The sequence below is a fragment of the Mustela nivalis genome (assembly GCF_964662115.1).
Source record: "Mustela nivalis genome assembly, chromosome: 3".
In the NCBI taxonomy this organism is placed as follows: domain Eukaryota; kingdom Metazoa; phylum Chordata; class Mammalia; order Carnivora; family Mustelidae; genus Mustela; species Mustela nivalis.
Window position 1 is genome coordinate 106217942 of NC_139022.1, and position 15602 is coordinate 106233543.

The following is a 15602-nucleotide window of genomic DNA, read 5'->3' on the forward strand; positions in this document are numbered from 1 at the left end:
GAAATGTCAGTTCTTTAATTTGTAAAATGGAAATAATATCTACCTCCTGGAGTTGTTACAAGGATCAAGTGAAATAATGTGTGTAAAACCTTTGCAGAGGTCCCGGTAGTAGTAGCTATTACTGCTACCATTTTCAGAGTCTGTTTAAGCTGAAGCCTTAGTTTGGTGCAGTAACTTCTGCTGGTCTATAAGAAATACTTAAGATTGGATTAATACTTAAGATTGATACTTAAGATTAATACTTAAGATTGGATTTGACAAGTCCGTGTGACTTAAGAAGGTTTCCACTTTCCTATAAGGGAACTTTCTTAAAACAGATTTTGTTTTTGAGGCCATGGTCTTTCTTTCACATGTATTTCCCCCCTTGCTTATTGAAATCTAGAAACTTCAAAGTCATGTTAAAGAAGTAGGGAAAAAAATGCCTCGAAGTTCCATCCTCTATAAGACTGTGTCTTAATGTTTGCTGTACATTTGACTAATAGGAATGATTGTTCATCCCCCAGAAAAATAAAACTTTTTCCCATATATACTAATATTTTCATATAATTTCAGGAGTTTCCACTTGTTTATGCCAAAGTCACAAAATTAATTAACTAATATGACTCCCAAGTACAGATCCACAGAAAGAAAACAATCAAACAGGGCTCCGTTTTCACACTCACATAAGAGCTTCTGAATCTCTTGGTTCTCGTGTTTAGGTGATTCTTTTTTCAGTCTTTTTTTCTAAGGCCAAGTTCTTAACCAAAGAATTGACTTACTATAATTATCGCTTGCATTAAAATTGTCAACTGGATTCTTATGGATAAACTTCTTAATAGCTGTTTAGAGAGATGAGTGAACTAATGATTTCCTTGGGTGTGTGTTTTTATTCTTGTGTCTTGGAGTAAACTCAAGAGGGGGATTGTGAGCTGCTGTCTACTGGGTGCAGTAGAAATCCACTGTCCTTTCCTGTTTCTTCTTAGCCTCTTTGTGCCGTCTCAGGGCCCTTTGTCCTGAGACCTTTTCACGGGCTTCTACCAGCAATCATAGAGAAGACAGAAAAGAGTGGAGGGTTTCTGGTCTACCCGATCTGGCAGTGGAGGGAGTGAACAGGAATCAGAGTAGATTTTTCTCCCTTTCCTCCCTGTTGCAGACTCATTCAAATCTCTAACTGTGTCAGGGTGGGAATTATGGATTGGTGGAAGAATCATGGTCCGCCTGTGCAGCTTGGAGGTGGGCGTCTGCAGCCCACACACTGTACTGTACTTTATTTTCTTGGCTCCATTGCACACATTCCACAGAGAGAAAACAACTACCCAGGCTCTGTTTTCATACTCATACAAGGGCTTCTGAATTCCTGTTTCTTGCAGTCAAGTTGCCCTTTATTTCAGTCTGCAAAGACACATGTCGAGCCTGTCTCTTCCTTCTCAAATCAGCAGTGTTTATTGAATGAGCCTGGCTAGAGATAAATCCATGTGCTGTCTAGAAAGCACAGGCTGAGCTAAGGGCCCTCAGGACTGCACATGTGCCACGGCTGCCCCAGTTTACAAGCTGTGTCCTTCCTTTGTTGGATTATTATCAGGGCCTCCCAACTGTTTTCCTTGCCTCTGATCCAACTTACACCATATATCCAAAATTTCATTCAGAAATACCCATTTGTTGATATCGTTCCCCTATTTATCACCTTTCAGTGGTGCTACACTGAAGATAAAGTCCAACCTCATTTGCATGGCTTACAGGATCTGCAAGGCCTGGCCCCTGGCTACCTCTCCAGCTTCCTGTCACTGTCACCCTGGACCACCCTCTTACTGTTCCCCAATTTTATCCTTTGGCACTTTCTTGCCTTTATACCTAATGTTCCTGCCTCCAGCTCATGCTCCCTCATCTTTGCTGCCTGTGGAAATACCCAGCTTCACTGTGACCACCTATTAGGGTGGCTTCCCAGGGTTGGCTACTCCATCTTCTGCCTTCGTGGGATTTAGTAGACAGTAGTGAGAATGAGTGTGGGCTCTAGGGTCCTACTTCCTGGTTTCAGTCCCAGCCTGGCCCCCTCATAGATGTGTGACTGTGGGCAAAATGTATACCCTCCTGTGCCTCAGTTTCTTCATCTATAAAATGGGAGATAATATTAATGAATCTCACAAGTGGTGGTCGTGAAGATTGAAAAAGGCACCACTTTCAAGTGCTTAGCATAGTGCTTAGTCACAACACTCAGTAAATGTTACTTTATATTGTTATACTGGTACTTTGTATATATCTCTATTAAGCTCCTATCATCTCGTATATTTTTATGTATCTGCAGTGCTAGATCATGTGCTCCTTGAGGACAGGCACATCTCTTATTTTACTTTTCCTGGCCCTGTGTATATAAGCTTACAGGAGATGTTGGTTGAGTTACTGCACACAGATGTGCTTCAAAGGGAAATGTGCAGCAGATCAAGTGGGGAATGCTTCAGCCTGGTTTGCAGATGATTATAGACCCAAAGTTGGTGTGACCCAGATGTCAGCTGTTTGAAGACTCTTCCATGCCCAAATCCCTTCTGCAGCCTCCTGGTGCTTTAATGTTGCTAAGACAGGGCAACTTTCCCTGTCAAAGTTAAGCACCAAGTTTGTGTCCGTTTGGTTTTGTTTTGGACTGTAGGTGACATGTCTGAGAGTAAAGCCAAGAAGATAGAAATCAAGGACGTGGATGGGAGGACACTGAATAAGCTGATCGACTACATCTATACAGCGGAAATTGAGGTGACTGAAGAGAACGTCCAGGTAAACTCAAACTCAGTCCCAGCTTATAGCTCATCACGCACTCGGGGTCACTGTCTTATAGCCACATTACACTGAACCCTCACAACAACTCACTGGGTAGCTGGAGAGGACGCTAAATCTCCAGAGAGGTTAGGTGACTTGCCCTGTGTCACATGGCATGTGAGTGGGTGACCGACCCTCAGAGTCACACCTGCCTGACTGTGGCACCCATGTCCTTAACTGCAAAGCCACGATACCTGTGAAGGAGCTTGGGCCTCGAGCACAAAGTCTTTATATCATGTTGGTTCCAACTCTGGGTGAAGGAAGAACTCAAAGCATGGGTGACCCCACTTCTCCCCAGTCATCATCTCATTGCAGGGATTTTCAGTTTGGATGGTGAGGTTGTTAAACATTTTTCCTGTTTCAGCATGAGTCAGCTGAGTTTCTCTGAGTGCTCAGGCTCAGCGGTGGAGGTGCCAAGCCCCCAAGTCTGAGCTTCAGCAGGGGTGTGTGGCTGTGAAGCATGTGCCTTTTCCTCCATTTGTGGCCCTGTCCTCATCCTTGGCCATCTAGAGCCTTGAAAAGGGGAGCCAGGGAAGACATGGCTTCACCCAAAGGCGTGCGTCTTTACCGTGGCGACGTGACGACACAGCATGGACCTGCTTCAGTAGGGGAGATGGTTGAGGGTGTGGCCCGCTCTGGAGGCCTCCAAAGGCCTGGGCTAAACCCAGACCCAGGACAGACTATTTCTTATCAGTTAGGGCCTTACTATTTCAATGAAGTGCTGGAAATTGCAGGTGATACAAAGGATTTTTCTTTTACAAAATTCCACCTGATTTATTGTGAGGCACATACTTCTCCAGTGACCAACCTCTTCCCCTTCTTGAGAACACCACTTCCTTTACCAGGATAAGGTATTTGGGTGGCTGAGTTGGTCCTCATTCATTCATTCACTCATCCAATTCAACCCAAGTGTTTGAGTGCCAGTTATATGCCGGCTACTTTGTGGGGCACAGTGATTGTGACAGGAGCTGTGGCAACTCCATCGCCTGCTGTCATGCAGTTTGTGGTCTAGGGGTGAAGACACATGCTCGTCACATAAGCACACAGGAAGTGTCTGTGCACAAATTGTCATAAGTCCTTAGAAGGAAGGAAATAGGATATTTAATATCGAGGGGACTCAGTCTGGATGGATGGATGAGAGGATCTGGAAGGGGCTCTTTTGGGAGATAGGATTTAAGCTGCCACCAGCACAGGTGGGGGGAGTTAGCTTGGTGTGCTGTAGAGTACCATGAGGGCGAAGGGTACATGGTGCAGGCAGGTTGGGCGGGGGGTGGGAGGTGCCCTGCATTCCGTCCTGCAGAGCCTGCCTCTCGATAGAGCCTACTTTTTGTCTCTGGCCTCTGGACTTGGATTATTCAGTGATCTAATCTAATAATCCCTTGCTCTTTTAAAAATGGAATTATATTTTATACACTGTAAAACACATAGTCTGCCCCTTTTGTTTCTGGTCTTTTTCATCCAGAATGGAGTGGGCAGCAGAGCACGCACATCTCAGGTCTAGTAGCAGAATTGAAACAGTGGGATAACTTTTGGGCACTAACAGTGAGTGCAGAGTAATTTGGTATGAAACGAGTATAGTATGTGTGTTGAAGAAACATGTTAAATAGATGATGGTTATACCATCGCCGTCATATTCATGTTCCCCTCGATACTTTAAAAAAGTGATGTAAATATTGAAATTTACAAGATCCAAAAAAATTACACCTTTTGCAATTATGAAAAATGCTAGATGTCAACCTAAAAATATGCAGGGGGTAGATAATTTTTAAAAATCTTGCATTAGGAGGTGCCTGGGTGGCTCAGTGGGTTAAAGCCTCTGCCTTTGGCTCAGGTCATGATCTCAAGGTCCTGGGATCAAGCCCCACATGAGGCTTTCTGATGGGCGCGGAGCCTGCCTCCCCCTCTCTCTCTGCCTGCCTCTCTGCCTACTTGTGATCTCTGTCTGTCAAATAAATAAATAAAGTCTTAAAAAAATCTTACATTAGGTTCTAATCTATAACTTTAAACAGAGATTTATTTATTTTAGAGAGCAGGGGAGAAGGGCAGAGGGAGAGAGTGTTTTAAGCAGACTTTGCATTGAGTACAGAGCCTGATGTGTGGCTTGAGCTCACGACCCTGAGATCACAACCTGAGCCAAAACCAAGAGCCCGGTGCTCAACCAGCTGCACCACCCAGGCACCCCTAATCAATAACTATTAATCCTATAGTGTGGTAGGCAGAGTAATAACCCCCCTCCCAATGTTCATGTCTTAATTTCTGGAACCTGTGACTATGTTAGGTTAACTGTCAAAGAGGAATTAATTTTGCAGATGGAATTAATGTTGCTGATCAGCAGAACGTGTGATGGGGAGATTACCTCAGATTATTGGGGGGGCGTGTAGTCACAGTGGCTTGCTAAAGTGGAAGGGGGAGGGGAATAAGGAGAACCAGAGAGATGAGACCCAGCACAGGCTCAATTTGATGTTTCCATCTCTGAAGACAGGGGAGCCATGAACCAAGAAATGTGGGTGGACTCTAGAAGCAAGAAAAGCGAGGAAACATATTCTCCCTTAGAGCCTTCAGAAGGAACACAGCCCTGTTGACGCCTTTATTTCAGTCCAGGGAGACCAGTTTGGGACTTATGACTTCCAGAAGTGCCAGAAAGTGAATTTAGCCACTAAGACAAAACCAATATCCACCCTCTCCTCCCCTGCAAAAAACCCCCACAACGCTGTAGGTGAAGTTGTAGATTCTATGACTGGAACCAGCTTTTTCTTCCCTTTTTAGCATGTATTTGCCTATTTGCTGAGTAGTACCTCCCCCCACCCTGCCCCTGTAAAGTGCAAAGTGTTTACAAACTTGAATAATTAGAAGATGTTCCACTCTGGATCCTCATTGCCTGGCTGGGTGTTGATCTTTGCAGCTTCGGTCTAACACAGTGGTAGTGTATACAACTCTGTATTCTTAAGGCAGATAGACTCCCCAGAGGACTGTGTAGAACCTGGCTTCACCATTGCTTCCTGTAAAGCTACTTTACAGGGGGAGGGCAGGTGGCCAGCGTGAAGATGTGCAGGTTCAAAGGAGGGAGTAGAAGTAGTGGGGAGGCAGGAGTTGAGTGCAGATGGAAGCCTGAGCCCACTCCTTAGCCTCCCTACTGATGCACAGAGTGCTCTTCCTCTAGCCCCGTCCCCCTGCAGGGTGTCGTTTCCCCAGCAAAGTGAAGCCATGGGTTTCCATGAGCTCTGGCCAGGGAAGACTCTTACTGTGTCAGCCTCTGATTTGTGTTCCCTCCCTTTTACCGCAGCCTCTCTGACACCCTTACCAATAGCTTGCCTCAAGGATCAGTTTTCTTAATTATACCCATTCTGTGGGGTGGTCACAACTGCCTTCAAATCCTGGCTCCAGCATTTTCTAGCTGCAAGACACCAAGCAAGTTACTTAACCTTTCTGTGCTTCAGTGTCTTCATCTGTAATATGGGCATAATATTAGCGCACAGTCTCAGAGGGTTGGTGTGAGGATTAAATGCATTAATAAAGGTAAAAGCCTTAGAAAATTGCTCCCCTGTGCCAGCAGAGGTACGGACACTGTGAGCACACAGACTCTGTCACCAAGGAGCACGTGATATAAGCCTGGAGACAGATGGCTAAGCACCTGGGTCCTCCCTGCTGTGGTAGGGCCAGTTTGGAGGTACCCAGGACGCAGGGAATGGCCCTCACTGCCTTGATGAGGCTCATCAGGGGACCAGCCTCCCTGAGGAGGTGTTGTGTGGACCCCATCTTGGAGGAAGACCATGGGGTCAGGCTTTCCTCCTCGGCTTCCATGTCTGTGTGGCCCTTGGTGTTGTGAGTGAGTCCCTGAGGGCCTGGCTGCGTACAAAACTTAAAAGGTTGAGAGGGGCCAGTCAGGATGAGATCGTTTCTGCTTCTTCATGCTGTGCTGTAACTGCCGAGGCATTTACACCATGGAGGTGGGCATGGGGCCACCTGGGCTCCCCTGAAAGCCTGAGAAACAACGGTCAGAGATTTGGGGCTTGGTTAAATGGCTCGTAGAGCTCCACCCGTCATTCCTTCCCAGCCCACCCTTTCCCTGGAGAGACTGCATTGCCTTTCCGTGGTGGAGGTAACTGCCCTCAGAACTGGCGCTTAGTGAAACTGGTCATAAGCCAAGCCTGCTCGGGTCACTTCATGTGCTTTATTTCACCCAATTTCATCACCACCAAACAAGTACTCTAAAACGGTCCTTCTTTGATAGCTGAAGAAGCTACCGCTCTGGGGTGGTTAAGTAGGTAGTGCCTCACTGTGCTCTGTTGTCGTGGTGACCTTGAGTTTCTGGTGAAATGGAGGATCAGCATCTTGACTCCAGCTCATGAGACTCAATAATAACAAACACTGATTTCACTGAGCCCTCCCTGTGCACCAGGTACTCTGTTGCCTGCTTTCGATGTATTATCTCATTTGATTCTTGGAACAAGCCTTAAAGGCAGTACCATTAGGGTCTTTATTTTACTGTCGAGGAGGCAGAGCACAGAGAGGTTGATTTGCCTTTAGTCACATGGCTGGTAAGTGGAGAAGTCAAGATTCCAAGGGACACTTTTTACCCCAGCAGTGCTAGTTTGCTAGCTTTCCTGCTCATCTGCATACGGCTCTCCCTCCCCCCCTTTCTTCCCTCCTTCTCTGTCTCAGTCTCTCTCTCTTTTCCCTCCCCACTTTCTTTCTCTCTCTTTTTTCTAACATTAAAAAAATATATATTTTTATTTAACAGTGTTTTTGTGCCAGGCCTTATGCCTGAGGTTGGCAGAAGTGGACCCACTGTGTGGCTGAGACCTTTGGCCTGTCACCTGGCCCTCAGCTAGGTGGTCTTCCTCCCTCTAGGCATGGCCCTGCCTCCCTGAAATTCCAGGAGTCTGAGGCAGGGCATTTCCTTTTGTTTTTGTTAGAGGAAACAAACTCAGTGACGGGATATCCTTTGCTGTGTTTTCATGTTATCCGAGGGAGAGAAAAAAACAAAACGGCCTGCTGGTGGAAAATGGAGGGGAGGCCATTTGCAAGCTAGAGGGAAACCTGTCAGCTCCTGCTGAGGGTCATTCTAGAGCCTGTTTTTCCCAGAGCTAAAATGCTGGGGTGGCAAGAGGCAACTTGAAGCCTTTTGGACCTTGGGTCTTCTTGTGTCTCCATGGTGGTTCCAGCTAGCAGCTCCTCTGGTGTTGGCCCCTCTTTCCAGGGACCAAGCGGTACTACCCCCCGTGAGCCCACCAAGCTGAGGACCTGAGTTTGGCCTCTTGCTCATGGCCCGTTGTTGCTGCCCCTCAAGGGAGTGGAGGTGCACGCGAGATAAGAGAAGAGGAAATCCTCTGAAAGCCCTTGTTGATGTGGGAGAGGGAAGCGAGGACAGCCACCTTCTGGATGTCTGGCTGTCTTTTCTTTCCCAGCCTCCGGGGATTTGTGTCTGTCGGCATCGTGTGCAGCCCCCAGGGCCCCAGCGGATGGGGCCCCGGTTTATCCCCGAGACGCAGAGTTGGAGCCGGGATAAATCTTCCAGCCTCCAAACCTTGCCCTCAGCTTTCTGACTTACTTGACTTTTCTTCACGCCTTCCTGTATGAAGCAAGTAGTGGGAAGAAAAGGCCCTTTGAGTCATAGCTAATCACAGTGTAAGATCAAAGAGAGGGAAGGCACAATTAGAGAAACCACAAGCCCCCGTTCACTTGAGGAAGTCATCTTGGGAATGCTTTTGGGCAGGAGTGGACCTAAACAGGATGGTGGGGAGGGGGGGAGGATGTTGTGGAAAGGTGGAAAACCTTATAATTTTTGCCCACTTAGTGTGTTTGGTGAACAGTAGGGGAAAGCCATGTGGGTAGCTCTATCCAGGGAGGTTTTAAAAACTGAAAGGATAACCTGAGGAATATGTTCAGGGAAGTATTTATTATTTAATTTCTTTGGACGATTGTCACGAGCTTGAGAATTTAAGCACCAAACCCTGCCACTGCCTTTGGGGGCGGGGAGGAGAGGCATGTGTCCCAGGCAGGCTGTCATGGTGGCTTGCCTGGGAATGCAATGTGGGGGCGGACTGGACTTGCGGAAATCCTCCCCTTTGGGGCTCAAAGGGCTGCTGTCCCCTTCCTGCTTCTTCTCAGCCTGACCCTTTTCGGGCTTGTCCCACCACTGAGTATGGTGTGTGCTGGACAGTATTTGATTGTTCCTCTCCACCTGGGGTTTCTAGGGTAACTGGTTAGAAGTTCCTGGCCCTGAGTGTGATCAGCTGCCCCAGTTTGCCTAGAACTGTGGGGTCTCCTGGGACAGAGGACTTTCAGTGCTGAAACTGGCAAAGTTTCAGCAGACCAGGATGATTGGTCAACCTATGGCCCCAACTGTAGAGTTTGTAGCTAGTGCTGGTCCCGGGGGTATTGTAGAGGTCATTTGGGGATTTGAAGCATAGCTTTCCATTCCTGCTATGTGTTCAGCAAGGATGGTTAATGGTTGTCTACTTAACTAGCAGGCCGAGACTAATCTGGTCATAGAATCTGTTTGGCTAGGCTGAGCGAGCTCCCAGGTTAATTGAGGTTCCCAGTTTATGGCTGCTTAGTGGGGATAGAGCTCAGGTGGTCAGATGTGAAGCTACCTTATGGCCTAAAACTCCCAAGAGTGGTGCTTTTATCTTTCTCCTCCGGAATGAACCAGTGGCTCAAAAAGTACTAAGGATATGATGTTAATTTACTGTTGAGGACTTAAGAGAGTAAAGGGAGCTTTCTTTAACTTCCTGGAACTCAGCTACGTGAGGGAGGAAGTTAAGCTCATACCTACTCTCCACCTAGTGGAGAGTAGGTACTTAGCTTGGGAGTAGGACCATGGGTGGTGGAGGCTCTAGGTGGTTTCTGCAGGTGGGCAGGAGTGAGGAAAGGTGACCAGCTACCCATGTTTTAGCAGTGAAAGCCCTGTCTCCTTGGTCCCAAGAAAACTTGGCTGCTACCGTAGTTGAAGGACAAGGCCCAAGAATCAGCAGTGGGCCAGGGTTTTTGGCTTTTTTGCATGGAGGAATTCAAATATGTTTTAGGAGAAAGTCAAGGTCTAGGATTTAAATTGCTAAAAAAAATTAAAAAAAAAAAAGTGCCCTGGATTAAGAAAACAAATGCATCATTAGCCCATGTCTTCCTGGGCAAGCCCTTGTGGATGAGAACAGCTGAAGTCTAGTTGGCTCAGACACTCTCTCTGAGAGCCAGGGGAGCAGCTGAGAGCAAAGGCCTGGGATGCGGGTGTTATTTTGGGGTAAAACGGCTGCTAGGGCCCCTGAGATAAGCAGCCACAAATGAAACTATAATGCTCGGTGATTTTCTTTTTTTTTTTTTTTTAATGTTTTTGGAAAGTCACTCTCAGTCTGTCTACCCTTTCCCTAGGGCAAGGGTGATGGCAAGCAGAGCTGGAGGTCTAGTAGACTGTGCCATTTCTTCTGGATTTTTGATCCAAGGGGCAGGCTTTGGCAGCTGTGGGAAAGTCCTCAGGAAACTAGAGTGCAGTTGGCGGTCTGAGCACCCCTCTGACCTGCTCAAGCCAGTCTTCCCTGGCTTTTAGGAAAAACACCTGCGCAGGAACTATTTCTGTTTTCCAAGATACAGTGTAAATACCCATGTGTTCTATGACCTTTTAAAGGAAACTTCTCTCTGCTTTCTGTGAGAATGTACCCAGAGATATTCTTTACCATGTATCTGTTGGATGGGAGTATACAGTGTGATTGTGTGAGTCTTGAAGGATTTGATGTCATTCTTTTTATCCAGTAGATTGTAAGCTCCATAAGAACCAGGGTCTGGCTTACTGCACTTACCACTCAACCCTAGAGCCTAGACCAGTACCTGGCATACAAATGCTTAGTAATTAAGTGGTGGAGGCAGTAGTGAGCAATTTACTAAGCACCCGAGGGAAAATAGTATGCTAAAGTCTGTAGGGAAGCTCTTCTCAAACTTGGATGTACGTTCAAAACACCTGGGGAGCTTTAGAAATGTCTCACTGCCAGGCCGCGCCTCATACCTCTGAAGTATGAATCTTTGGGGCTGAGACCCAGGCATCAGTATCTTATTTCAAAGATTTTATGTATTTATTTGGGAAAGTGAGAGAGAGATCTTGAGAGAACGAGTGGGGTGGGGGTGCAGAGGGAGAAGCAGATTCCCTGCAGAGCAGGGAGCCCGATGCAGGACTCGATCCCAGGACCCTGGGATCATGCCCTGAGGTGAAGGCAGACACTGAACCGACTGAGCCACCCTGGCGCCCCTCGTAGTTTAAAAATTCTCCAGGTGATCCAGTGTGTAGCCAAGTAGGAGAGCCAGTCTGTCTTGGTCGGCTTGGGCTGCCATAACAGAATGGGTGGCTTAAACAACAGAAATTTGTTGTTCTCCTGGTTTTGAACATTTGAAGTCTGAGATCAGAGTTCGAGTTGATTCAGTTGCTGGTGAGACTCCTCCTGGCTTTCAGAAGGTTGCTGTCTCCCTGGGTCCTTACACTGTAGAAGAGAGAGCTCTGGTGTCTCTTTCTCTTCTTGTGAGGACCCCATCTTGATGACCTCATTTAACCTTTATCACCTCTTCATAGGTCCTATCTCCAGATGCAGTCATGTTGGGGTTCAGGTTTCAACATACACACCTGGGGGAGGAGGGCACAAACATTCCATCCATAAGGGGCTTGTTACTCAAAGTTTGGTTCTTGGGCCAGCAGCTGCAAGCAGCACCTGGCTGTTCGTTAGAAACGCAGGTTCCCAGGCCACACCCTAGACGTCTTGAATCAGAATTTTTAATAAGATCCCCAGAGATTTCATATATACATGAGTGATGGGGAGGTGCTGCTGTGGAATGTAGGGATACAGAGACTCTGCTGGTGCTTAGGGCTGTGAAGTAGAGAGTCTTGGGAAATAAAGGCCTGCTGCCCCGGAGGAGGTTTGGACTTCGTTGGACAGGCAGGGGAGGGCCATGCAAGGGCCTTAAGTGAGGGGCTGCTGTGATCAGAACAGTGCTTTGGGGAGATGAGGGACTGCTGGAGGGGATCTGGTGTCTCAGCATGTCACCTTCTCCTGCAGGTGCTGCTCCCAGCGGCCAGCTTGCTGCAGCTCATGGACGTTCGGCAGAACTGCTGTGACTTCCTACAGTCTCAGCTGCATCCCACCAACTGCTTGGGCATCCGTGCGTTTGCAGATGTGCACACCTGCACTGACCTTCTGCAGCAGGCCAACGCTTACGCAGGTAACGGCGAGCCGGGTGCCCCCTTCCCCCCAACCAATTTGTGGATTTAAGCACCTGGTCTGCAGTGGACTCCTTAGTTGTGGTGAGAAATGCACTCTCCTGGGAAGCAGTTGTAACTGAGTCAGGGAGTCAAGACATGTGGAAGGATAGAAGAGAGAAGCATCGTGCTCCTCGCCAAGCGGAATGGGATTAATTGTCAGATGGTACAGACAGTCATTTTCACGGGAGAATAGGAAAGACATCTGAGAAGACGTTGGGAGGGAGGAGTCATTCGAGCTAGGTCTTGAAATGAATCTTTGTTGTTGTTGTTTAAGAAAATTTCTTTTTCGATCCAAATGTTCTATGGGTATAATTTTAGAAGTCAAATACTACTGCACGCCTTCTAAAGGGAAGCCAGAGGCTCCGGCTCTGCTTCCACAGCAGGTCTTCTTCTGGAGGTCTACTCACCCTCCTCCAGTTCTGAAGGAATTAAAGTGCAGGTTCTGATTCCATAAAAAGCTCTTTTGTCTACTCTTTCCCTCTATTTATCTAAATAAAATGTTTGTATCACTACTTCGGACGTATTCATTGGAAATAGATCTGTTGACTTTTCACAGAAGTACAAGATTGAGCCTTCACAGACTTTCCCTCATGGATACATGCTTTCCCCCACTTTATTCTCATAGTACCATTTCTACAGCTGACCTGAGTTATAGATTATAATTAGTTTTTTTTTTTTTAATCAGAAAGGCAGTTAATTAGTGCCCTTTTCCAGGCTGGAATTTTTTTCAGTCCAGAATTTTATTCAATTTGTAATCTCACAGACATTAGAGAACATCTAAAGAGTGCTGATTAATAGGAAATTAAGGGTAGCAGAGTTGGTACTAGGCATAGGCTATGAGATCGCATTGTTCTCCTTATTTGGGGAGTACATTTATTCAACAGTGGCTTGAATGCCTACTGCTAGACTGTTTTTAGGTGCTGGACAAATCTTGGAAAACTAAACAATTCAAGTATCTGCTCTCATGAAAAAGAAATTGCCCTTTTCTTTCTTATAGGGAGCATTCCTACCACTAATTCTTAAAAGGCAGATGTTTGTAAGAATTGAACAGTGTGCTCTTCCAATAATGTGCTGATTCCAGTTTGTTCCTCTGCTAAAGCTTGTTATCCTCTTGTTTTTTTTTGTTTAAATTCAATTAGCCAACATAAAATACATCATTAGTTTTTGGTGTAGTGTTCAATGATTCATTAGTTGTGTATAACACCCAGTGCTCATCACATTGTGTGCCTTTCTTAATGCCTGTCACTCTGCTGCCCCACCCCCCACCCACCTCCTCCTCCGCAACCCTCAGTTTGTTTCCTGGAGTCAAGAGTCTCTCACAGTTTGGCTCCCTCTCTGATTTCTTCCCATTCAGTTTCCCCTCCCATCCCTTATGGTCCTCTGCACTATTCCTTATGTTCCACATATGAGAGAAACCATATGGTAATTGTCTTTCTATGCTTGACTTATTTCACTCAGTGTAGTCTCCTACAGTCCCATCCATGTTGATACAAAAGTTGGGTATTCATCCTTTCTGATGGCTGGGTAATATTCTGTTGTATAAATGAACGCATCTTCTTTACCCATTCATCTGTTGAAGGACATCTTGGTTCCTTCCATAGTTTGACTGTTGTAGCTGTTTATGCTTCTATGAACATTGGGGTGAGTGTTTCCCTTCTTTGCACTACATCTGTATCTTTAGGGTAAATACCCATTAGTGCAAATACTGGGTCATAGGGAAGCTCTATTTTTAACTTACTGAGGAACCTCCATACTGTTTTCTTTTCTTTCTTTCTTTCTTTTTTTTTTAATTAACATATAATGTATTATTAGCCCCAGGGGTACAGGTGTGTGAATCACCAAGTTTACACACTTCACAGCACTCACCATAACATATACCTTCCCCGGTGTCCATAACCCAACCACCCTCTCTTTCCATACTCTTTTCCAGAGTGGCTGCACCAGCTTGCATTCCCACCAGTAGTGTAAGACGGTTCCCCATTCTCCACATCCTCGCCAACACTTGTTCCCTGTGTTGTTAATTTTAGCTGTTCTGACTGGTGTAAGGTGGTATCTCATTGTGGTTTTGATTTGGATTTCCCTGATGTCATCCTCTTGTTTTAATGGGGTTTTGGGAGGGAGTGTAGAGATGGACATGAATGCTCAGTCCACCATGTTTAGCTGAAAAGAAATCTTCATTTTTCAAAAAGATTTTATTTATCTTACAGCACGAGTTGGGGTGGGGAGGAAGAGAATCTCTGGTAGACTCCACATGGAGTACAGAGCCCAATGCAGGTCTTTATTTTTTATTTTTTAATTTTATTTAAAAAATTTTTAAAAATATTTTATTTATATATTTGCAGAGAAAGAACACAAGCAGGCAGAGAGAGAGAGAGAGAAACAGGCTCCCCACTGAGCAAAGAGCCTGAGATGGGGCTCAATCCCAGAACCCTGAGACCACAACCTGACCTGAAGGCAGTGGCTTAACCCACTGAGCCATCCAGGTACCCCCCAATGCAGGTCTTGATCCCACATCAGGTCTTGATCCTTTGAGATCGGACCTGAGTCAAAACCAAGAGTCCGATGCTTAACCAACTGAGCCACCCAGGCATCCCAGAAATCTTCATTGATATTTATTTTGACTTGAGGACAAAGAAAGACCATGAGTGGTTCAAGTAATTTTAAACAGTAAGTTCAGGCTTGACTCCCTGCTTCCCTTCCAGTAAAGCATCTCATTCTTCCCCCTGGCCATACAAAGACCGTCAATCTTCTGTTTTGTGTCTCCTGTCCAGCTCATGTCTGGATATTAGCCGAAGACCTGCTGGGTGTCTACCTGCCAGCTCCCTGTGCTATGTTGGCCCCTTAGTCCACAAGGCACTGAACATGTGCTCTATTTCGTAGAATCCTTGTGTTCCTTTATCAACCCCCAGACCCCGGGAGCCCTCATAGACTCTCATTTCGCCCTGACTTCTGTTTTGGATCCAAATGGGGCCAGTTGTTAAGATGATGATTTTTGTGAAGGACATTCCCCAGTTGGCCCAATTCTGAATTCTGATGACTCCTCAGACTCTGAACCTTGACTCTCTTGATTCTCCGCTGTCCCTTCTCTGCCTTCTTTCCTGTTCCTGTCTCTCACTTTTTTTCCTGCTTTTTCTTCAAGGAGCCCTTTGGGCTCCCTAGCTCAGCATTTGAAGAGGTCACTTTTTTGAGGGACATCCTCAGGCTTTTCATGCTGAAGCGCAGGAGCCAAGAGCTTGGCCAAGGCCCAGGTCAGCTTGTGAACATCTGCTGGTGCGGGGGCAAAGGGAGAGTACTTACATGCCAGGAATTCTCTTTCTCCCTTCCCTGTCCCGCCCCCAGCCTTTTCCTTCTGTTTAGCATGTGCACACATGTAGGGTTTTGTGTTTTGTAGTTGGATGATGTAATTTTCTGATATTTGGGCTGTGTCCCGAAACCCCAACTTTGACAAGGCTCTCTCCTTTTTCTGGCCTGGCTTTCCCACACTTTCACAATCTGTCTTTTCTCCCTTTGGCCTTCACTGTCTGATGGTGACAGACACCAGTGGGAGAGCGGGGAAGAAGCAGTTGGAACACACTGTGGG

At 46.4% G+C, this 15602-nt stretch overlaps 1 protein-coding gene across 13 annotated transcripts in view; it reads left to right on the forward strand.

The window, feature by feature from the left end:
• Positions 1-15602, forward strand: part of KLHL3 (kelch like family member 3) — a 293373-nt gene that overhangs the window by 215445 nt on the left and 62326 nt on the right. For all 13 annotated transcript variants that reach the window (XM_082725539.1, XM_082725547.1, XM_082725544.1 and 10 more), the window contains 2 exons: positions 2621-2742; positions 11820-11982. In XM_082725539.1, the coding sequence (XP_082581665.1) occupies positions 2621-2742; positions 11820-11982 (285 nt within the window). The remainder of the gene's footprint in view (positions 1-2620; positions 2743-11819; positions 11983-15602) is intronic.